This window comes from Neodiprion virginianus, chromosome 2 (genome assembly GCF_021901495.1).
Source record: "Neodiprion virginianus isolate iyNeoVirg1 chromosome 2, iyNeoVirg1.1, whole genome shotgun sequence".
Classification (NCBI taxonomy): domain Eukaryota; kingdom Metazoa; phylum Arthropoda; class Insecta; order Hymenoptera; family Diprionidae; genus Neodiprion; species Neodiprion virginianus.
The window spans coordinates 7,549,359-7,572,867 of NC_060878.1; the positions used below are offsets into that span (position 1 = coordinate 7,549,359).

A 23,509-nucleotide genomic window follows, 5' to 3' on the forward strand; every position below is an offset into this window, starting at 1 on the left:
TTTTTTATTCAGACTGTACACTCGATCATGCTTCTGCAAAGACGAGTAAAAACCCGTTTTTCAAACAATATACATTTCTAACTTGACGAAATATTTAACAATGACTGTACAGCTTTATTTAAATACATTGGAAAATAAGTATTCGGATAATTTACTCGATTAACATGGTTGAATTTTTATCTAACCGACATTTCGAGATTCTCCGTGTTTTATCACCGTGGATATTTCCACTAATCGTATGTATAATATCCGCAAAACGAGCCGATAAAATAATTTATAATCGTAATAAATATCGTAAATTGCCCGCGTAGGAAATTTTGCAGCTCTTTGACTAGTGTTATTTTCGAAAGATGAAATCATTAGAATCGTGGGAGTCTATACAGGATATAAAACTGAATGGATTTGAATTAGCAATTCAATTCGACGCTGTTCAACTGCCTACGAAGATTCGTAAAGTACACGTGCTCGCTAACGCTTTTGCGTATGTTTAACACCAGTTTCCGCACACACTTTCTTAGACCTGTAAGATCCAAGTATGCATATCTATACCGCGACTCCCACATTTCGCCTCTGAAATCACGAAGATCAACGAGATTTTCGTCAGTTCAATGACACTCCGTTTCCTGTGTTGGAATCAATGTTGTTTTTATACCGCATGACAATAGGAATATCATCATTCTAAGGTGAACCGAATTTAGGTCTAATTCAATAACTCGTATCAGTTTCAAGTATCGAGAAACAGGAAAAGCCGTTTATCCTCTGTTACCCAAACGAAATTGAAAAGTACAGGAATTCCGATATAATTTTCAAAAATTCTCGATCACAGAATAATTCTTCAATTCGCGATCAAGTTACAAATTTTACGTGAAAGCTGAAGGCAAATAAATTGCGACCGATGTAGAAGTTAAATATTGACTGATACAACGGGTTTGAATGAATAATTTAAAAATTCGAGCCAAGTAATGTGATCCGATATTAAACCTCACGACAAAGAACGTAAAACAAAAAAAAAAAAAAATGTATGTTTATTTCGCCCATGTACAGTTACGTTTCTAAGCTATGACGATACTCACAAAAATAGCCAAATCCCACGCGGCTTGCGAGAGACGTAAGGAATGAATAGTTAATATCCTTTCCGATTAGACGTTTAAATTTCAGGGTCTTCCACGGAATGCATCCGTTACTAAAAAATATTCCACTCCTTGACGAACGATGGCAGCTGTTATCTAAGCTTTTTTATCGAAGCAGATTTCAGCCGCGGTGATGCCATATTTGGCTTCGGATTTACTCGGCAAGGATTTCCGCAGGTAATCCGCGCCGGTCTTAAGTTACGCTTTACGGTCTGTAAAACGATGCTCTGTGATGTCAACGAGGAGATTGAAGATTTGGATGAAATTATCCCGAACAGCTCCCTTTTCCTTCCTTTGTTTTTCCTTTTTCTTACTCATCTTGCAGTCGAGATTCGCGCCCTGCTTGGAATCGATATTGAAGAAATTTTTAGCGAGATAAACGAAAAAAGAAAAATCGTAAATAAAACAATGTAAAACCTTAGGCTGCTTTCAACCTCAAGCTTATGAAAATATTGCCTCAAAGAGCTAAACGGATATTCTTGTATTATATTATCCCAAACAAACAATTTAAACTCGAATTAATTTCCGTTCTCTTCTTATTATATCGGATTTTTGTTACGGATATTTTCTCATCAAATGGCCGGCGGAATTAATCAATATTCAATTTGATCGTTAATATCAAATTATACCATCAAACCTTTCGAACGGGACCAAATTATATTGCATCAGAGCGGTCCAATTCGATTAAAATTTGAAACCGGTAATTAATTCTGCTGATTGCCCTTATCGTTTCATATTACATGTTGTTTTTTGTTTTTCCTTGTTTTGTTTTCTCGCCGCGATTCAAAGTTGTCGACAACAAATTCGCCGCACATTCGAAGATTAGAATCTTCGTGAAGTTTCTGTAGACTGGACGGAAACCTGCTCAGCTCCATGTTCTTATCCTGACCCTGCTTCTCCTTCTTCTTCTTCTTCTTCTTCTTCTTCCTGTTTACCGAGTCCTTCCGGTTATTCTGCATAGAAATATCTGGTGAAAGCAAAGCGGAAAGTTGATTCGGAGGTTCGTTCTCAGCGAGCAGCATCCGAATAATTCCTCTCCAGCTTGATTCTTAGGTGCAGAAATTACGAGAGACCGCGCTCTTCGTTTCAGGATGTGGTCGAAATCTCATCTTCGAGGCAAGCGACGCGCGCTTTGACCCTCTTTTTCATCCTTACTTTTCCCTCCCGCAAGCCACACGTGGCTCAAATCCCACGATATCCTGTCCACGAATGCACGCCTCTTTCTGGCACGTGTTCAACTTCCTTCGAAGTATAATATCGTAAACCCGAAACGCGAAACGCCCAAATTGGACGCCCTTCTTTCGACTTCGGAGGGAGCGTTACAGTCCTCACACTGAAAGAAATTTGTTAGTTCCGGTTACCGCTCAGTCCTTTGAACTATTTTCATTTTTTACCACAATCGAAAAATACAGTTCTAGGTAGAAAATGAAAATTAGTTTTCTAGCTGTTGCCGGAAAGTCTAGTATCCGTTACTATTCTTTCTCGAAAAAGTAAGTCGAAGAACGAGTGGATCAGACAGGTTTTAAAAAAGTCGGTTTGAATCTTTCGGATCGTCAAAAAATTGAGGGAGGGATTCAGTGGGATGGGAGTGAACTTCCGAATTTGAAAAATTCCGAAAGTCCCAAATTTCGAATTTTTTGGTGGCGAAGCTTAAAGAAATCAAACTTCGACGAAAGATTAAAGCGAAAATGAGAAAATTAAAAAATCAGAAACACCTAAATTCCGAATAATCGAAGATATTCGTTTCCGTAAATTTCTGGCTCGGTGAAATTTTATCACTTTTATCTTTCTTTTCCTTTCGCTTTTCTCTATCGGGACTTTGAGCCGTCAGGTTTCCAACCATTCGAAGCTTCGTTGTTTCTTCAAAGTTTGATATCTCCACTTCAAGTTTCACCATCAAATAGTTCAAAATTATGCACGTTCGGCACTTTCCAAATTCGAAACTTCAACCCCACTCCGATTCAATCTTCCAAGGTATCCTCGATTTCAAAAGCGTCGAACCGATCTGCGCTCGTACGACACAACGATACCTACATAGGTGCGTTACACCTGTTATATCCTTTCGAATGGTACAGTAATGGCGCAGGTTTCGAGTCGTGATCAAATATTGACAGTGGCACTGGTCCCCTCAAATCTCATATCCGTCGAAATTGAGATATTAGTCAGGAACGATCTTATCCACGGTCGAACGAGCGTCCGCCCTTCTTGGCGCTGGTTATGCCGACCTCTTTACTTTTTAAATGGGCATGCCGCCTTCGGGATCCGCCGAGTGGCGTTTTACTCGAAAAGTGGGCAACTTCGGAGGGACTCGGCGCAGGCAATCAAGGAACGATTTTTACTAGTCATCGAGACGAGTAAGAGAAAAGAATTGTTGTACAGGTCCTGAAAATCCTCAATCACTTCGCGTTGATGGTTTGAAACCACGTGCAGGTTTCGATCACTTCGATTTAAAGATCAATCGATCGGATCTGAATCAGAAGTTGGAGGTAAACCGTTTGAAACAGCTAGAATATCAACAATTTAAGAGACGGTTTTATAACCAGAACATTCAAAACGATTAAACTCTGGTGTCTTCATCCAATTCTGATGTTCTTCGACTCGTTTTACTTACTACGCTGACGTTCACCAACGATTAAGTACGTTTGCTCTTAATGGCTTCATCGTGACGTAAGATATCAGGGAAAATAATTCTTCGACATAGATTAGATTTGGATAGAAATTGCCACAGCTTAATCGGTTAGAACGTTCTCGTCTCAAATCGTTGTCGATGTATCAGCTCGTGTTTTTCGAATCTGTTCAGATTCATTAATTGCATTACTCGCGGCAGCTAATCGAGCTAAAAAACGATGGTCGATTTCTAGCACCGAGGTAGACAGTGATAAAAAGTGGTAAAATAATACAAATAAGCAGATCAACGATCGGATTAGTGGACGTGCGTTACATTTCGGATTAATTAATTTTCGGCGCACTGAGCCGGAATCATTCGGCGTACAAGCGAGACGACGATTCGCAGGCGGTGACAATGTTGAATATCCGTTTGTAACTGGTCCAGCGGAGCGATGCGGGAATTTGTAGGATTTCGTCATCCCGATCCGGGCGCATCAGCTGCTGCTTTTGCAGGATTTGCGGAAATTCCGAAGCCGCAAACTCTCGCTTGAAGCTGCTGCTGCGGCTGGAGGGCAATACGAATACCCGCAACAGATTCCGATAGTTGAATTGCGTAACTGCGGCTCATTAACCAGCTCGCGCGGTAAAAACTTGCGGCAATTAATCATGTTTTCCAAATTAAGCCTGGGTATGTAAACCTATCGTCTAACGGCTCTGAAAGCCAGCCGATTCGTTTAGAGCTGCCCATATCCTGTCTCCTTGTGTCAGACGAATTTCTCGCGCGCGATTAGACCGCCCTAAACGACGCATTAATATCCCTCATCTTGGGGAGAAGCGAACCGTGCATCTGACCCGAAAACTGAATTTGCGGTTTTAGTCTATTTTTACCGTCGTGAGAAGAGATGCTTGGTATAATTTCAACTCCATTAACCTGAATATCGCTTTTCAAATCTTGACATAATCGTTTAGGGGGCGGGGTTGAAATTATGAATTTGAAAAGTTCCGAAATACCCAAATTCCGAATTTTCTCATCGCAAAACTTGAAGAAATCAAATCTTATCGAAACATCAAAGTTTTCAGTGGTCCGAAACGTGACGCTCAAAATTCCGAAAGAACAAAATGCTGAGACGGCACAACTCCGAAAAGTCATAGTTCCAAAATTGCGAGAATGAGTAAAATTTTTAAATCTGAAGATTTTCAATTCCGTGAATTTATGGCTCTGTGAAATTTCACCACTTTGATCTTTCGTTGTTTTGGATTTTCGATATTTTTACGTTCGGAATTATGATAATTCTTTTTAAATTCGGAACTTCAGCCTTGCCCCATAATTTAATGTTGTTGTTTTTTGTTTTATCCGTTCGTTTTTACTCACCTTATCGCTTCTGTGCATTCAGAGCAAAAAAGGGAAAGTTGTACGAGACAATCACCTCTGAAATTGAAGCTTTCGATATAACTCGACGATTACTGAGGTCTAGGAAATTGAATCTCTAACCATGTTCAGTGCACTGAGAAAAAAATTCTCCAGATTCGAACGAGTAATAAATAATTTACATTTACTTGGTGCCGTGATATCTTGAACTTTCACATAAGCAAGTCCTTTCTTGTACCTAACTACGTAATGAAGAATTATTTAGTTGAATTAAGAAACTTCTCTTTCTTTACGGAAATAAGTTAATTGCGATATAACCGCAAAAATATTTTACAAGGTGAAAATCGTAAATTTGTTCGAACGAAAAGAAGAAGAATTAATTGAAGCAATCGGTATTTATTTGAGCTGAGTTAATTTTCTGCGAGCTTAACGTATGCAAAGAAAAATAAGGTAAAATCGGCTAAATATTTCATCGGGAGCCCGAAATAAATTAATTTCGTTAAAGCAATTTAATTTTTTCAATCCAACCAAACAATCTTTCATTACATCCATACAAATAAATATTTATCTCGTTAAAACAAACTTAATTGAAACTGTGCCGTCATTTTCAATCAAACACGTGCATATTCAAGAATTTTCTTTTTATAATGTGGTACATTCGAGTTTATTTTCTATATTTTACGATATCTCGAGAACAGATCAAAGTTTTGTTGATCTTGATTTTAAACGTCGCGAATCTTCCTAATTAAGATTTGATTCGTGCACTTTGCCGGAATAAAACATTGATATGAATTTCAACCGGCTGTTTTCGCTTCGTTTCCTTTCTTACAACATAGAAATTCTAATTGATGTTAAAAGTTGTTATTTCGGCAAATATAAAAGGTAAACAGCGGAGAAAAGTTTCAGGAAATATCCTTCCAGACGAGTTGATTTTTCCTGCTCGTTAAAATCTCTCAGAGTTACGTCGCAAAATCTTCAGACAATCAGTCAAGATTCTAATTAATTTGTATGAAATATCAGCATCGATTTGCGTGGGTGATTGCATGCAGAGTTTTACTTAACAAACATCAGGTAATTCCTTCCGAGTTCCTCTCTTCTCGCATGCTTGTGAATTCAACTGCGGAAGGAAAAACGCCCCTGCACAATGTGTCTACGATACAGACACACTCACACGCACACAATTGTTTACACACGGATAATGGCTGCTTCTCCCTCTGCCCTCGAGGCTCCGGCGGATTCTGAACCCTGTCAACGAGCTTGTGCCACAGCCAAAGGAATTGTACAACACCAAACTGAAATTACATCGTTAACAACGAGTCGACTCGCGTTAATTTGATTCAACCGATCAATACTTAGGTTCAAACGTTCATATGTTTAATAGAAATAATGGCGCGAGTTAATTGATTGAAGGAAAATTGCATGGCTCTAGTCTTTTTTAGACAACAAAAAACGAAAGCTTCTTTTTTAACCGAATAAAGTTTCGCTCCATCGGCCGAATCAATTAAATTTATAATCACTTGTTCTCATATATATGTATAAAAGGAAGAAGTAAAAAAAGGTAATATACATATATAATTTTGGTTCAAGGAATTATCGGTTCGAAACCGAATAATTACTCGCTTCACAGCTGGTTATGTAATCACGGCTGGAAAACATATTCCGATGTAAACGTGACCGCAGTTAATTAAGAACCTTTACAATGTTGAATCACCGCCGAAAATGATGACGTCATTTTTATATTTGAAGGGGCAATACGATTTTATTAAATTAGATTCTACGAGTAAAAGATTGTCACGTATTATACTTTGAATCAGATTATTTCAAGCCTTGAGTGCAAGATATGTTTGAGAGAAGTTTATAAAAAGTTTATTTTTGGCAATCCTTTCAGTTCATAGCGAATGATACGTCGTTCAAAGGACGTTTCACAGAAATATACTTCAAAGAGATGTTTGTAGAAAAATATATCGTTACGTTACCGCAGAATAACTTTCGTTTCTCTTTCATTTACTTACCTTGATTTTGTTCTTTCTCGTTGAAAAAAATAAAAAATAAAAAAATAAATAAATAAAAGAACCGGCGACACCGAGTATCGTTCGGCTTTTACGAATAAGGCTTGGCCCGAGATTTTATCAGGGGCAACTAACCACAGTTCAGATGGCTAAGGCTACGCCATGGTTTCTGGGAGTTTCCTACCGACGTAATAAAATGCTGGCGAAGAAATACGGCGTTTTTGTCTCCGCCCTCGGCCTTCTCCTACGTGTTTGTTACGTCCGCACATCGCGAGTATGAAATCTTTATACGAGAACACACCGTGCAGATAATAACATACCGCAAGATTGCGCGCGTGCATGGTTTTAACAAAATTGAGATGTTGCTAACCGGCGACGATGTTCTTCCCACCCGCTGAGGCTTGATGCGTCGCCCACGTCGATACACCCCTCAGCAATCGATTAAGGAACCTCGCTGCCAAATAACGGATTCCTATGAACTGAAAGAAGGGAAACTGATGGGGGAATTTCCTTATTTGAACCAAAGGCGAAAGCTCGAATCGTCATTTACAATAAAATCGATAGAATAGAACTGATATTGATGCATTTTTTCATTTGATGTGTATGTAAGATCAAATTCGTGACTCGTCTTTTTCTTTTCCGATTTTAAATAATTTGAAAATTAATTTCTTCAAATCGAGGTCCTTTGATACAAAAACGGAGGGCGAATAAACAGGGAATAAAAAAAATACCAAGTATTCTTTCGAAAATAGGCCATACTTAATTGTCGTTAAATTTCGTATGAGTCATTTGGTGTCATTTAATTCATTCTTCGTTAATTGTTGTAGAGGGAGAAACATGCGGCACAATTTAATCGATATCTAGGGGTGGGCTGAAAATAGAGATGAGATTCGTAACGAGAGAAACATCCTGATTCCTTTGTCCGCTGGCTTTGAGATTACCTACACTTATGTACCTTGGCTAATTAGAAAATAAGAAGAAAAAATATCGTTATCAGCAACGCTCTTGTCGTGGAAAAAATGGGACCAGAAATGAATAGAAAATAGAATTATGATCAGCAGATGCGCCGTGCCGAGATTGAAAGCCATGTCTAACCAATGTTTAGGCAGAGGCGTTACTAATTTCGCATCGGACGTGTTTGGTCAGGGTTCGTGACTTCGTTGGGTGACCGAGGTGAAGTGCTTAAGCTCGGCCTACGGCGGCTGATGAGGTAATTTCATCGATTCCAACCCGCCAACCCGTAGAAATTCCCAATTTACCATTCCGTACTTCTTCCAATTTCCTCCACTAATACCTACGCACAAGTTGATCCCCTTCGGTCGGATCAGCTGGCTTCTCTGCTTCCGAAAGTCTGCTCACATCTGTCCAGAAATTTTGTATAACTTTGCAAATTCGCGGTCCCGAAGGTTGTTTAACAATCAGTGGTTGAACGGGTGAATCGACATTGAACAAGAACAAAATGCTTCTGAAATGACTTCACTAAGACTTAATCCTAATTGAGAAAAACATTTTATCTTCATTTGTGGCTGGTGATGTTTCACGGTTTTTTCACGATGCATTTATGTCTTCGTTTCTGTTATTTCAAGGGGTTCTCGGAGGATGTCCATCGGTGGAACCTCCGAAATGGGGTTCCGTGACGGAGCGTGTCCTTGATTCGGGATCCCTGCAGACGATCTATTCCTGCGAGCCAGGCCACAAACTCGTTGGACACAGGGTCCTGACATGCCTCGACGACGCGTGGAATCACCAAGTTCCAAAGTGCATCCTTACCGGTGAGTCTCGAGTGAAATTTGTCAGCATATTTCCATCAGATCGGCTATCAGATGCTTCTCTGAATTCGTGCAAGACGTTTCTTCTCCGAGGCTTAACACATCTTGGCAAGTGCACTGCGGGTAGAGCGAATGGTAATCATGCTTCTACAAGGTTCTATCAGCGCACCCGTATAACAGGCTTCGCTAATTAATAAGATTGAATAAAAGTTTAATGATAGATAGGCTTCGGGCGTGCAGCGTCTTTGTTTGGGATAAACGATCTATCAATCAAACCAGCTCAAGTTTCCTCGCTAATAGCTCGCTACGCGTTTTTGTTGTACAATATCGAAGGTCTACCGATCCACCGAACGGTCCAACGTTGTATCGACGAGGTACCCTTCATCCTGAATGTCTAGGCAGGTACGCCTACAGTCCCGGTCAAACGGTCTATCTATCGACTTGATCCCGGATTGAAAGGAGGTGGTCTGTTGGCCGGCAATCGCGATGCCCAGATACAATTGAATTCCTGACTTTAATCCTCATCACTCTCCTTCTCGAGCGGTGTTCTATTGAATAATAGTATGTAATACAAGGTCGGAGAATTTGTCGATACAAAAGTGTCGCTCAATGTTTGGAGTAGTCCTCGATCATCGTTTAATCATTCGGAAGCAGGCTTGAGGAAAGTTTCGTTCTTTCTCTCCGAGTGGTTCGGCTTGGTTGTGGTGGGATAATTACGCTCAGGCATCTCGATACTCTTAAGCGTACAACGTTCCTGAGAAATTGATAACTTTTTTTTACCGTCTACGCGTCTGCCCATTTGAATCCTGATTAGGAACAATATCGACGCTCGAGTTCAGGGGTCTTTCGGAACAACTTACCGCCTTGTCGTTTCAAACCTGATCGTCCATTATCGCGGAGCGTGAGAAGATGATAGAAGAGGAGACCAAGGAGCACCCATTTAACAGATAGATCATCAACCCAGCGAGCTTCTCCCTGTTATTTCCAATCTGTTGAAAATTCTGCACCCTCAACGTTACTGTCGCGACTGGTAATTCCTATCTTTGATCACGCGTCAAGGCGACCCCGAGTTCGAAATAAAGGAAGCAGCTAGGTGGTTTAGACGTTTTTTGCGGTGTAGCAGCCGATTTCTTTTGAAACGTGAACGACGGCTGGTCCGTTCTGGTATATTGGGTTATGATTTATCGCCGTGACAACCGACGGGCTTTTTCTCTTGAGATCCCAACGCCGCTGTACCTACGCGTAGTTACTATTAAACGACACGAGTCTACCTCGTGTAGAAACACACTGTGCCGCCTGAACGTTCAGCGATTTAACGACGGCTTTATTTGGACTTGCATTCGACGCGGGACCAAGCTCTACAAGACAATTGTAAATAGGTCTTCTGCAATAACCTGCACGGAGGTTGGAGGCTGGAGTAATGTGACCAAAAGCCGCCATAAGTCACCTTCAGGGTTCCATGATCTCCCGCGGGCTTCCGTTACTCCTCATCCTCTTATATTCGGTCAAAAACTGTGTCATTGGTTTCATTTAGGCTTGCGCTGTTCGTCGAATCTTGTCGTGGGCGCCAAGGAAACGATCGAAATACGGTCCACGGTGTGTTTGTGACAACCGACATCATGCCTGGCGAGCGGGTTCGTTAACAACGGTGACTATCGTTATGCCCTACGCGAAGAGAACAAGTATGACGGAAACTCGGACGGCGCTTTAAAAGCCCCATGGCGAACGGTCGGCGCGCGTCAAAAGAGCCAGAGGGTCAGGGGCGGACCCCTGGGTCATGGTGGGTCGTGGTTAGTCGTACGCACTTTGAACCAGGACTGCGGGCTCAGGTCCGGGTCTTTGCCAAGGCCCGGGACGCAGGGATGAGGGGATATTTGCTCGGGGCACCAGGCACACGAGCAAGCCTTTCCACAACACAAGACTCCATTGTTTCCCGAACCCACGTGTGCTGAGAAAAGTTTACCGTATTCGACTTCCCTGTATGTCGAACGTCACGTCGTCCGGCTTCCCACAGGACAAACACCGTGCCGAATTTCACCTGATTCCGGTTATCCGCTGCTCCTCCAGGCACCATTCCTGCTCCAAACACGTTCTCTTGTACACCGAATCGTAAATCCTCCTAATTAGTGACCTGCACGCTGCTTCTGCGCTGGATCGGCACTCGATCTCGCATTATGCATGCTCCTGGGTAATCCAAACACACGGCGCCGATTACCGGACGCTTAAATCCTGCACCCTGGGTGAGCTGATTCTTAGCGAAAGATGAAAAGCTGATGAATTCTGGGAAAGTAGTTAGTCGGTGGCTGGATTACTAGGTATAAAGGGCGGGCCAATTAGTACCCTTTGATGTGGTCACATATCCCCAGTGTTCTCTCGACACACTCGCAGAATCGGATAGTGATCGGTATGCGAATTTGATCCGGCAGACTTGCAGCGTAAGGTCATCAAGAATAACCTGCTTCGTGTCATCTCACTGGATATACTTGATCATAGCTGCCCAACAAGACGGTGACATTTGTCACGGCTGAGATCTCAGACTCGGATGTTTCTCGGAGCACGAGATCCTTGAAATTTGCACGTGCTGTTGACTCTTGCGTCTGTTGATCGTGCACGAGATCTACCAAAGCTGAGATCACCCAGCATTCCTGCATAACCCTGCAGGTATATGTCCAACTGTGCACTGACAATGAGAAGAAACAAAATCGCATGTTCTCAAAGTTGCACAGCTGGGGTTCAAAGACTGACGATACAGTTTCTTAGACGTTCAGCGATTCAGCTACGTGACCATCAACACCGAACTCGTTATCTTCGCTATTCGATATTTCATAATTCATCTAGATTTGACTTGCGGGATGAGAACTGGTCCTAATGATTGGTCACACCTGTCGACGCAAAAATGTCCGGTGTTATGTTTATAACAGTACGAGAGTAAAGTTTCGTCCGGACGTTTTTCCGACAGTGTATAATAGAGCGTTACTTCCAGCTGTCCAACTTTTCCGACCCTTGGACCGCGGCCATAGCGCTATTCCGCAACTTTTCTTAGAAGAAAACGGTACGGCTCGATCACAGCGCTGGTCGACAAACATTCGTCAGGAGAGAAAGAGACCCGGTACGTATAACGTACGGTGGCAAACTTCGTATCGCTGGACAAATTCCTTCGAACTTTCATTGTCCTATTATGGAGTTCCGTTCCCACGAGATCCGAGGAGGAAGGGTTCAACAGTCTCGTCTTCAATTTCTCTTCGCAGGACAGTACGAACTGAGCTCACAAGTTTCGGTTACACCGCAGTCGTACACTCGCCATAATCGCGGTGGACTTTGAACGCGGAACGATTCGTCACGGGTCCTGTTTCGATGGCATATTAGCAAGTACGCCTCTTATCAATGACAACGTGACGAAGAAACACTCTAAACACCCAAGTGATCGATCAAGCTTCTCACCGTCAGTGGTGTCACACTTCATAATCAACGATCGATCTCGTCGCGTTTCGATACTCGAACCGATTACACAGAGACCTACGGTTCTCTCTCCATCACCATACTTGGATCAGTTATGTAGAACCGTCAGAGCGGAATTTTTCAGTGCGAACCGAACGGACAAAAGCCTGGCGGACGGCTTTCAACGGTCATATATCCTATGTATAATACCTCCGCCGCAGAGCTTACTGCGGTTTTTTTCTTCTTCTTCTTCATTTCTCTCTCTCTCTCTCTTTCTCTCTCCCTCTCGCTATCTATTTCTTTCTCTGCCCATTTCCCCTGTGATACCCGAGCCTGACTCGTGTTTGTTTTCGCATGTTCATTGTCCCGTGCCCGGGCTCTGCGCCAGAATGTCTGCTGCAGTCCTCCGTGGAGACACTTGATTATACACCCATACATATGCATGTACTCGCGCTACGTGCAGGTTAAAGGATTCGAACCGGGACCAGCGTTCAACTTCCCGGTTGGAAAAATGCCCCGATGGCCCCGAAGGAAAGTTCACCTTGAACGCGTTTGAAGATTATAACTGGTTTCGGGGTTTGGACGATCGGAAGTCTCGATCGTTCGGAATGGATGAGGTTGGATACCGCGAATGCTGTTCATTCAAGTATTTCTTCAAAGATCAATTCCATCTGTTTATGGAGTCTTCCAAATAGTCCTGATTTCGCTGGAAGTTTTCAGGCTAACCGAAAGAAATCGCTCAATCCAGTGTTTGACGACAACACCAGCGCATGCTGTCCGGGGGCAAAACGGCGAGAGGTCATCCTCGTGGAGGGCAGTATATAAGACGAGCGACGAATGAGCGTCGACGTTCCATTGTACTCGAGTCTCTTGTCGGTGATATATTATTTCCTGATTGGGCGGAAGCAATATCGGGTTATTGCAGGAAGCCGAAGTGGTGTAGGTACGAGCTGTGGGGAGAAGACGTTTGTTCCGTAGGTGGATGGAGGGACGATAACGGTATCCGAAAAAGCCAATCGGAGTTGAAGTGAGTTGCGGCACATTCGAACAGTTCGTTTGCAGCCTCCGTTGTCCGTCGTGATGCCTAATATTCACATTATTAAGTTAACACCGATCGATGGGTATCGATCAAACTGACGTCTACCAGTCGAGGAGCGACTCGAACGCATTACCATATCGAGTCGAGGCAAACAGTCGGTTCCGGCCCTCGCTTCGATACCGTACTACTTAAACACCGAGGCTCAACCGACTGTGCAGATGTGCCGGATCAGCTTATTCGTACACAGACCTTCGAAATGGCGGCAATTAACGACCCTCTTCACCGACGACGTTGCGTCATTCCACCTTCAATGGTGCCGAGCAAGAGATACGCGCGTGCTTCTGCGGCAGCGCTCTCTCGGTAGCTATCGAGTCCGATAAGTGGTATCATCTCCCTTCGTCACGATCGTACCGCGTTACGTCGTTTATACACCGCCGAAATATGGATATCGCGGATTCCGCACGCGCCCCGCGGAATTGCGTCGCCGTGAAGCGAACCGATCCGCTTTTGTGGTTGACCGGACGTCACGATCGTCTCGAAGTAACGGAGAGGCAGCCGCGGCTTTCGAGCCTATCGAAAGCCCAAATAGAATTAAGCCTGATTACTATCTGTCCAATAAATGCAAGGTTAATTAATTCGATCAATTCGAATATTTGCTGATCCAATATAGATAGGGCCCGCCCATTTGTCCCGATGGACACTTGAAATTAATTACACAAGATCGAGAAGTGCTCGGCATATATATGTGTTTGTGTATATACAAGCTTTCCGGCCGGAACACGCACCGCGCGCTGCACAGGACGATTATCTCCTATCTCAGATCTACACGCGCCACGTCCTAGGATGATAAATTTATCCCCCATCTCCTCCCCTCCCATTGGTCCGACCGGCATCCGAGCCTTGGCGGTTGTTCGTTGCAGCGGTGATAAGTCGAATGGATCAGAGTTTCGTGGTGCTTCGAGATGGAAGTTCAAATAAGAACCACCCTTAGTTGACCAACTTAATTGACTATATTATACGTAAGTATCGGAACTAAGGAGAAGGGTGTCCTCATAACGCGTCGACGCTCTTGCCCGGTTGCTTTGCTCGGGGAGTGAAACGCCTCGATTTACAATCCCAACGGATGCTTGGATATGGACGTGCTTTCGTCCACACGCGTGTTTCACGCTCGCATGAATGCGCTCGTTCGAGATATCGAATCCCTGCAGGTATAATCTATCAGACCAAGAGATGGGACCATGCCTGACTGGAATTCTCCGACTGGATCTAGATATCTGGTCTTATATTATACCACGTGGTCGAATGAGTCCTCGACTTGAGATTCTTATCCGCTAATGGTGCTAGAAGCTCGATACCGCTTGCGCGACCCGTTTCAGTTACTGCCCGCACAATGACCGAAGGGTGAGAGCCTATGAATTTCTCAACCCTTCTTACCCTTCTTCAAAATGGGTCCTATTAAATATTAAACCAACTGAATTTACTCACGTGACTTCCAATCCGTTCGATCACCCAATTTCAATTCTTCGAAATTCAATTCCAATGTGAAAGTTTTCGTTATCTCAGAGTGTACTTCAGGTTCTAAATAATAAATACAATCTGCAGTACGGTTCTAAATTATTCTTCTCGCGAGACCTTCGAAAAATTAGGAAACATTTTATTTAATATCAGTTTGTTCAACCAGTATCCCGTGAATGTATCTTACATGCGTACGTGAAATTGAAGCACAAATACGATTTACACTAAACTATAATTATACCGTAACCACACGATTGTCAGGTATAGTTAGAGCCGTGAAATTCCGACTTTGGAGATCATATTCCAGATCGTGGAGGCGAAAGTAAAATTCTGTAACCGGAAGCAGCGGAAAGCGGCGAAGGTTTAAAGCCCAAAGAGCTATGATTCGGGGCCCAGGATCGACGGCCGACTTACGCCTCTCTCCATCTCTCTCTAGGGAGAGTTTATTAAATTACTTCCACGTGGTTGAAATGATAGATGTGCCCTCTCTGCGTTTATAATTCACAAGCTTTGACTTTGTCGGCGAGTGGCGGACACCGTTTATCCCTCCTCCTGGACCATTCTCCTTCTCCCGCCGGGCAAAGAGCGATATAATAAATGAATATGCAGCCTGGCTTACTCACAAATTCGACGACGGGTACGGAGCACCATCGATTATACAACAATAATGCGCATTAATACCCTCAGCTTCGCTAATTCCGTTCCATCCTCTTCAAGCAAAATTTAATCCCTCGTGATTTTAATAAACTGCAATCACCCTAGCGGTGATGCATTATTCCACATTTTTCAGCATAGGTTCAAAATATCCTGCGAAATACTCAAAGATTTATCACAGAGACGCTGCACTATCCCAAATTCCACTGCAGATGTTGATTGCAAGAAAAAATGGCGAACAAAATTATGCAAGATGATATTGATTTTTTTATGACGAGGAAAAACTTAATTCCGTCATTCGAACTGAATCGAGGTTTCATGAAAAAATTCTTTGAATTTTTCTTGTTTTCCAATACCATAAACGAATTACGTGAGAAAAAAGTAACCGGTCTGGTAAATTGTTCGAAAATCGTAGTCTCCGCCTTTTCTCCGTTCGCCAAGAATTGACTGAATGGAATACACGCGAGACCGTAAAATGTCAAGAGAGACTATAAAAAAAGCAAAAAAAAAACACAAATTCAATCCGATCAGGATGTGGTTGCAGGTGATGTTTTCTCGGGGATGATGTGCCGGTTCAATTCGTCACTCTCTGGTCCCTGTACACTAACGCATCAGTAATCCGGTATCCGATTTATTAGGTGGCATGTTCGAGTTAGGAAAAGACAGCCAATTTTTACGCTCATATTGATGGCTGCGCGTGAAAGATAAAGCAAGAGGTGGTTCGAACAACATTTTATTTGGAGGGGGCGGAAGAGAGGGAATTACGTGCCACGTACCTATACCATCGATATTTTTTTCAACACGCAGTTTCATTTTCTCAAACGAGTTGCCGCGGTAAATTTCATTTGTCTGGTACACAGCTTGTGGCAAGATAAATCGAACAACTCGTACAGTAGAGCCGTAAATACTTTATAACAGAATTAAGAAATATTGACGGGGAGAAAATGGTCTGGAAAAATAAATTTCCAGTTACCTTCAATCTCATAACGCTGTATATATTGTGTTCGCCAGGGGAAAATAAAACGGAAAAAGAAATTAATAAAAATTCAGTAGTTTAATAAAAATCTGACGATAAGACTCAGGAGATAATGGGATAATTTACTACGTTACGTTGCTACAATTGTAAAATTTTTTTTAAGTTTGTTCTTAGTATAACATAAGTGTTACAAGAATCATGGAATGTCTGTGTATCTAGAAAATTATGTACAGAAGAAAAAAATTTGGGCTTTCGAGGCTTCTTGTTGTTCATTGAAAAGTTGAAAAATAACCAATTACCGGTAAATTAAAAAAAAGTCAAATACCCAAACACGGTGTGCATGAATCAATTAAAATTCGACGAATGCGTGGTACGTTCTAGGTATTTAAGAAGTAGTACTAAAATCATGAACAGTCGTACTTTGTTAACCAAAATTCCTGGGTTTCGAATAGCATTCAACACGAGATATTTAATCCGTGAAATACATCCTCGCGTTAAAATTTGGAAAACGAATTTTTGAACTCCCACCGAATCCGTGGTGCGAAAAGGAATCGAGGAGCCGGATTAAAGTTCGACGAGGAGGAAGCCACCCTTCCGGCAAAACACCCTCGCACACCGTAAATCAATCGCGGCGAGGAACTCCTGAGATATTTTTCCCGCATGGGAAGGTCGCGGTCGATCGTCCAATCCTCGAGATGAATCAGACAAGAGTCTCGATCCCGAGGCTGCGGGGCGGGAATCCGAGATGCTGCAGCGCGCAAATCAATCTTGCAAAAGTGTTTGAACAGGGTGAGAAGTAGAGGGATAATTTTTGCCTCAAGGTCCTTCCTCGTGATCAAACTACGTCGGGGGAAAAAGAAATATTAAACGAGTCAATCAATCCGCCCCCCCCCCCCCCCCTCTCCCCCCGAATGCCGCCCGCGGTTTTCGCTGATTAAAACCTCATCTTCGTCTCGAGGAACGTGATAATCATTGGGAGTGCCGGCGAATCGTGGCCGGGCCTTTAATCCTCGGTGTCATTCTACCCCGAGAAAATGGGCGTCGTCCCCTGATCACGGCCCGGGGACAAGTCATCCGAGATGAATGAGAGGGCAGTTTTGTTCACGCAATTTATCCCGCGTAAAAAAAACTGACTCACTTCGTACATATATCTGAGAGCCGCAACACGCGCGATTGTCGTGTATCATTTTTATTTATTTTTTTTTTGTTCTTTTCGTTCGTGCATAGACGAAATTGCTATCTCGTTTCTTTCCTCTTCCTCAAAGCAGACTCAAACTCTTTGAGACGATTTTAACCGAATGATGAGAGTTTTTTTCTCTATCTAAATTTACGCGCTACGGAAATTTGTTTTCCCACAAATAGCCAATTAAATGCGCTTTTTAATCGATTTATTGACAATTCTTGGCTGACGATTGATATAAATTGTTCACTGAATTATCAAAGAATTCCGGAGTAAATTGCAGTATTGACTCTACAATTTTTTTTTCTATCCAACAACGATGTTCAAGAAATTCAATGAAAATTCGAAACTCCTTTAGGTATTCTAGGCATAAAGTTTTAGGACCAGGTTTGAACAGTTTATTTGTTTAGCCGCAAAGTATTATTATTGTTGCGTAAGTGAGACGAAAACAGCAAGCAGAGAATTCGAGCTCTGTATGACTTGCGTAAAAATTTTAGACTCTTATCTCTATTAGATGTAAATCGTTTTGATTAAATAGGCAACGGTGTTTAAATTAGAGAACAGGTCCATTTCGGCTGAAACTTAGTTGACTCGACAAAAGGCATCCCGAAGTTTCGAACAATCTTATACAACGATATCTTGTCAACCACTGAAATCAATCTCGTTTGTTTAAAGCGAATCATTTCTCTTATATTTCGCTTGATCCAGTTTGGTTCAATCGTAAATATCTACGAATTTTCAAAATGGAAAGTGTACCCTAAATTCAAACTATGACATGCAATTGTGCAGGTGTTAATTTTCTGGTTTATAATTTTACAACGATGACTTAAAATTATGTTCTTCAAGTGTTGAGAAGATTGCCAAATGTATACTTTTCGATGATCATTACAATTTCTCAATTATCACAACGACGAATTTTTCCTTGATGGATTCATAGATAGGTCGATAGATAGATAGACAGATGTTTACGATGTCCATAGAAATGTTGGGAAAGTATATTTAACGACAGAAAAATGGTATAGGATGCAATAAAATAGAAACAGAAAGAGCGAGCAGATAGACATAAATATAACTCGAAATAGGTGAAGTAAAGAGAATGAGTAGAAATGCAAGTAGATTACAGTGGATTACAGTCGTGAGTAGAAAGGTAAATTAAGACTTGGGATGAGATGAGTAAAATAAAAATTTGAGATAACAGGTAAAGTAAGAGAGAGAGAGAGAGAGAGTGAGAGAGAGAGATCATTTTGTTGCGGGTCTCGGTGTTCTCGTGACCGGGCAGTTGAACCTCGCGTGGCATACCTCGGAATCGGTGCAATCAAGATAAGCCTCGGAGATGGTGTGGAGTGCGCGGTCTGCGCGCACACTCGAGAAGTACATTGCCCTCGGGGCCCTCGGGCCCTCCCGAGACTCCGAGACCTCTCGGGGGCCCTTCAAGGGAGTTTCCTGTTATTTCATACGCTACTTGTACTCCTTAACGTCAACACCTCACGTCGACAGTCCGAGGAGTCGGATTAATCACACTCAGGAATAATAATTCGGTCGGGATGCGACCGCGTACCTAACCAGTTTTTCACAAGCTCCGTTGACCACGTAGCGCAATTAATTTTTAAAACGTAATACCGAATTATCGAACGCAAATTGCTCTTGCATTCGTTCCAAAAAGGGACAGTTTCGCGATCGAAAATAAATAACTATAAGCGCTCTGCGAACGGTGATAGAATCTAGTTATTAAGCTGCTTAATTTTTTGAAATAATTGCTTACGCTTCCAACCTTCTCCGTCTAACTTTGTTAAAAAGTAACGTCAAGTTACCGTAACTTATCAGAGTGGAAGATATTTTTTCAGAAGGGTTACAAGCGGAGGGGAAATTTTTGATCGGGTTATACAGAACCTCTGTACAACAGACCAAGGTGTTGTTTGTCAGACAAGGTGAAATTTATAACGCGGAACACGGTGAGATAACGAGTGCTAATGGACCGAAACATTACGCCACGTACCTTGCATCATGCACGAGTCGCGGGCACAATGGTTCGCTAGATATCCATTCGTTGCTCCGGGAGACGTTCGTCATATTCTCGCGACCGCGAATCACTCGGGTGGACTCCTTCTCATCGTACTTGTGTGCAGGGTCCCTGTACCACGTGTCCGAGCTTTTACGTCGTGGAATCATTACTCGGCATGACACTCGGCAAAGTGCGTATCGCCTGCGTTCATCTCGGCTCCATATACGGATGCGACTGCGAGCATGCAGCGTGTATTCTTGTATAATGCCACCTTCGATCGAGCCATCGGCTACGCATCCGGCCAAACTATCGGTTTCAGGTCACGGGTTTTAGAAGGATCGGTCGGATCTTTCGAGATCGAGGGAATCAACATTGATTCAAAAGCTTGTCGCGTTATCGGATCGGTATATGAAACTCCGAATATTGCGAATTTATGTCAAGTATATGTATTTTTGAATCCTTCCATTCCACCAAGTACGAGTTTGATTATACTGAAAAAATGATTTTCGTTACGGCGACACATTTATACGAGTCTACTTGGGTTTCACGATCCAACGAACGCTGCACAACCTTCGTCAAGCGAATGCTGATCTATCCAGCGAAATTCAGGCCCGAAAAATCGAACCTAAGAATTTATTTTCCGTTTCCATAGATGAGGATAAGTCCGAGTCGAAAGTTGGAAAAGACGTTTTCCTCGGAGATGATCCGTCAACGCTCGACTCGTTGAGCATAAAACGGCAGCAGGTGCGCCGGAGAATTAGCGAGATAAAGAGGCGGAAGATGCGGAAGAAACTGGCCGAAAATTCGCAATCCGAAGCCCCGGTTGCGAATCGTCGCACCGAGTTGAACGAGACTTTAGCTTCTAGGCTGGATTTGAGCTGTTCAATGAAAGGCAGGAAACGAGGTCGGCTGCAGAAGGCTCCACGGGTGGAAAACGCATATCCGGCAAAATATGCGAGGTCAGTGATCCGAGACTATTGTACTCGTATCATTACACGGATATTTATCCATTTTAATATAATTTTCCCATCTTTGCAGGAAGAAGAACATCCGTCCTCCGTACAACGTCTATCTCGTTGCTGTTTACGACTGTGAGGAAGGATTCGAGTTCAAGAACTACGAGGCCTATCGTCTGTTCTGCAGCGACAAGCAATGGGTCGGGACTCTGCCGGAATGCGTCAAAAAGCCCGGTCAGTTTGCGAGCTTTTTATATACGCCGGTTACCGAATCTAGATTGCATTTTCTGTGCCACGTTTTGCGACGGTGGGACGCCATCGAATCAATCACGATTTCAGAAACCTCGTCTTTTCTTATACGCAGTTTTTCACGTCGGGCCCGTTGGACTTTTCCTAACACGACTGTAGCAACTTCGATTAATCACATTGATGTAAAACCGGTTCTGTAATGTGTCACGACTTGTTATAACTTGTTATAACAAATATTGTGTACTTACATGGATAAATTTTCGAAGAAAGTTCAAGTTTTTTTTTTGCGAAATCTTGTTCAGCTTATGAAACAGGATGAAAATACTCCCGAGAAAACGAAATAAGTCTGATATTTTTTCAACTATTCGACGTATTGTGATTCTACAAAAGTTCACGTATAAATGTTTGGTAAGGTAATTCTGTGTAGAAAGAAAAGCTCCAGAGATTCAAATCAAATCCATTGTTAGCTTTCATGCTGTGATTGCCGTTAAATTTTGCTGAAAAATAGTTGGTTGTTAATATGAAGTATACATTGAAACGAGTCAAAGAAGACTCGGATTTTTCTCGACTTTGCGCTACATGTCAAGTTAAGCAGACGTTCCTCTCAATATTGACACTTTGGCTAATCGTCGGTAGTACAATATCGGATATTATGAGAATGATTTCTTAATCTTGAGACACGTATAAACCGGTTCTCTTCTCGTTTTCCAGCAATGCCGTGATGTCAGTTATATAGGCAGACACGGATGATACGCATCACGGGAGCGTAATAATTCTTCAGTTGTCAATGTGTCAGGTTTCTAAGCGGGTTGGATTTCATCTACCTGCGCGTCACACGCCTACGGTAGTGAGATAGAATGTCACGTCAGTCTATGCGGCCGGAATCCTGGGTCAAAGACCACTTCTTGTCAAGCGCCACAACATCGGCTCCCTTCTTCTCCATCTGTTTGTTTCGTTAAATTGAATTCCATCTCCGGACGCCCGACGTGGCAAAATATTCGCTCCGATACAGTGTCACAGATCACACTGATCCGAAACTAGAAACGCGTACAGAATCGCTGCGCCATTCGTGGAACCGAATCAACGCCCCAGATTTGACTTCCCTGTCATTTCATCTTTTCAGAATCCCTACCGATGATCTTGAGGCGCTGCAACGGCGACAGAGGCGGATGCGATCACATATGCGAGGATACACCGACTGGAGCGAAATGCTCGTGCTTCGAAGGGTTTCGATCAGAGGGTCCCAGCTGTGTCGGTGAGTAAATAACCATGCGAATGCGAAATCGATAATCGAGTGATGAAACGACTTTTGGAAGATACTTTCAAACCTGAAAAATGGTACGTCGTATCGAGTCGAACGTTTTCATCCGCGCAGCATTAGCGGCTTTGATCTTTGATGCGGTGGTGTGACGACGAACAAAAAAAAAAAACAATACATCTCATGGTGGATCCCATTGTGTGAAATTTATGGCAAAGCCGATTGAATAGAGTCGGATGTTAATTGTCGAAAGTGAAGGCGGTAGACACTATTGTGAAGTTTTATTGTCACCTCTAACCACCCACAAAACGATCATACAGCCGAGTTGCGTAATCCTGTAGCTAGGCGATAGTCCCACGATTACTTTTACATTGTAATGAGATATATACCTCATGGCACTTATGTTAAACTACACTGACGGCGGGTTGGACGTTATGCCGTACCTCGGACGATAGCGTCACCGTGGGTCAACTGGCTCTTAGAAATTAACTCAATACCGAAAAAGGATCTAGCGCCGGGAAGTCGCGGTGCCATTTGGTCGTCGCGTGGGCGAATGACCGAGCGGTGTGTATTCCAGAGTCTATTTTTTTTTTTTTATGCTTCTTTTCTGTAATGTAATCCGATGTTTCTCGCCTACACCTGGGCCATCCAAGCGGAAGTGACCACAATGGTCTCCTGCAGGAGTTTCTTTGGTAAAAGACGAATGACTGACCCGCTTATTTATGGGTTGGTGGAATCGAGATTCGACGCGGTATCCAGGCCGACCTGTAATTAGTCGAGTGTCTAAACTGATTACCGATCGCGCGATATCCCCATGCAAGCCGATATATCACTCATGCTCCGTCGATTGGTTTTTGCCCGATCAAAACGGTCCGTTTCGTGGCTATTATCTAGGCGATTCAAAATCCAATTTGACCGGGTGAAACAAGGTTGTCTGTCGTTTGTAAACCGTGATGTTGAAACGAGTCGCGATCATTCTTGGAATCATTGGATACCGAATGCGATGGTACAGATGAGCTGGTACCTTGATTACATTTGGATTGCAAAAGTCCATTTGAGAGCGTTGAAAAACTAAATCGCAGATGGTAACCGATACTGTTTCTCCCGGGGATACAAAGGCCCCGCTAAGGCGATTAGCGCCAGCTTGCTCCATTAGCATAAGATCTTGAGCATCACTATTAGTCGACGAGACCCGCGGTGGTGTTAGGTTTGGCTTTTCAGGTGAGAAACTCGCTCCGTTGGGGGGAGACGGCTCGGTCTAAAGGAGAAGCGTAGCCAAGCGACCAAAGGCGCCAGCAGCATTGTATGTTAATCTGATCGTGTAGAAGATCTCGACTGAAAAAACCCGCTCGAACTGG

General features: G+C 42.9%; 1 protein-coding gene across 1 annotated transcript in view; it reads left to right on the forward strand.

The window, feature by feature from the left end:
* Window positions 1-23,509, forward strand: part of LOC124299120 (fibrillin-1-like) — a 62,757-nt gene that overhangs the window by 15,856 nt on the left and 23,392 nt on the right. Inside the window, exons 2-5 of the mRNA XM_046752076.1 lie at window positions 8,702-8,887; window positions 20,341-20,647; window positions 20,727-20,878; window positions 22,017-22,148. Coding sequence (XP_046608032.1) covers window positions 8,702-8,887; window positions 20,341-20,647; window positions 20,727-20,878; window positions 22,017-22,148 — 777 coding nt within the window. The remainder of the gene's footprint in view (window positions 1-8,701; window positions 8,888-20,340; window positions 20,648-20,726; window positions 20,879-22,016; window positions 22,149-23,509) is intronic.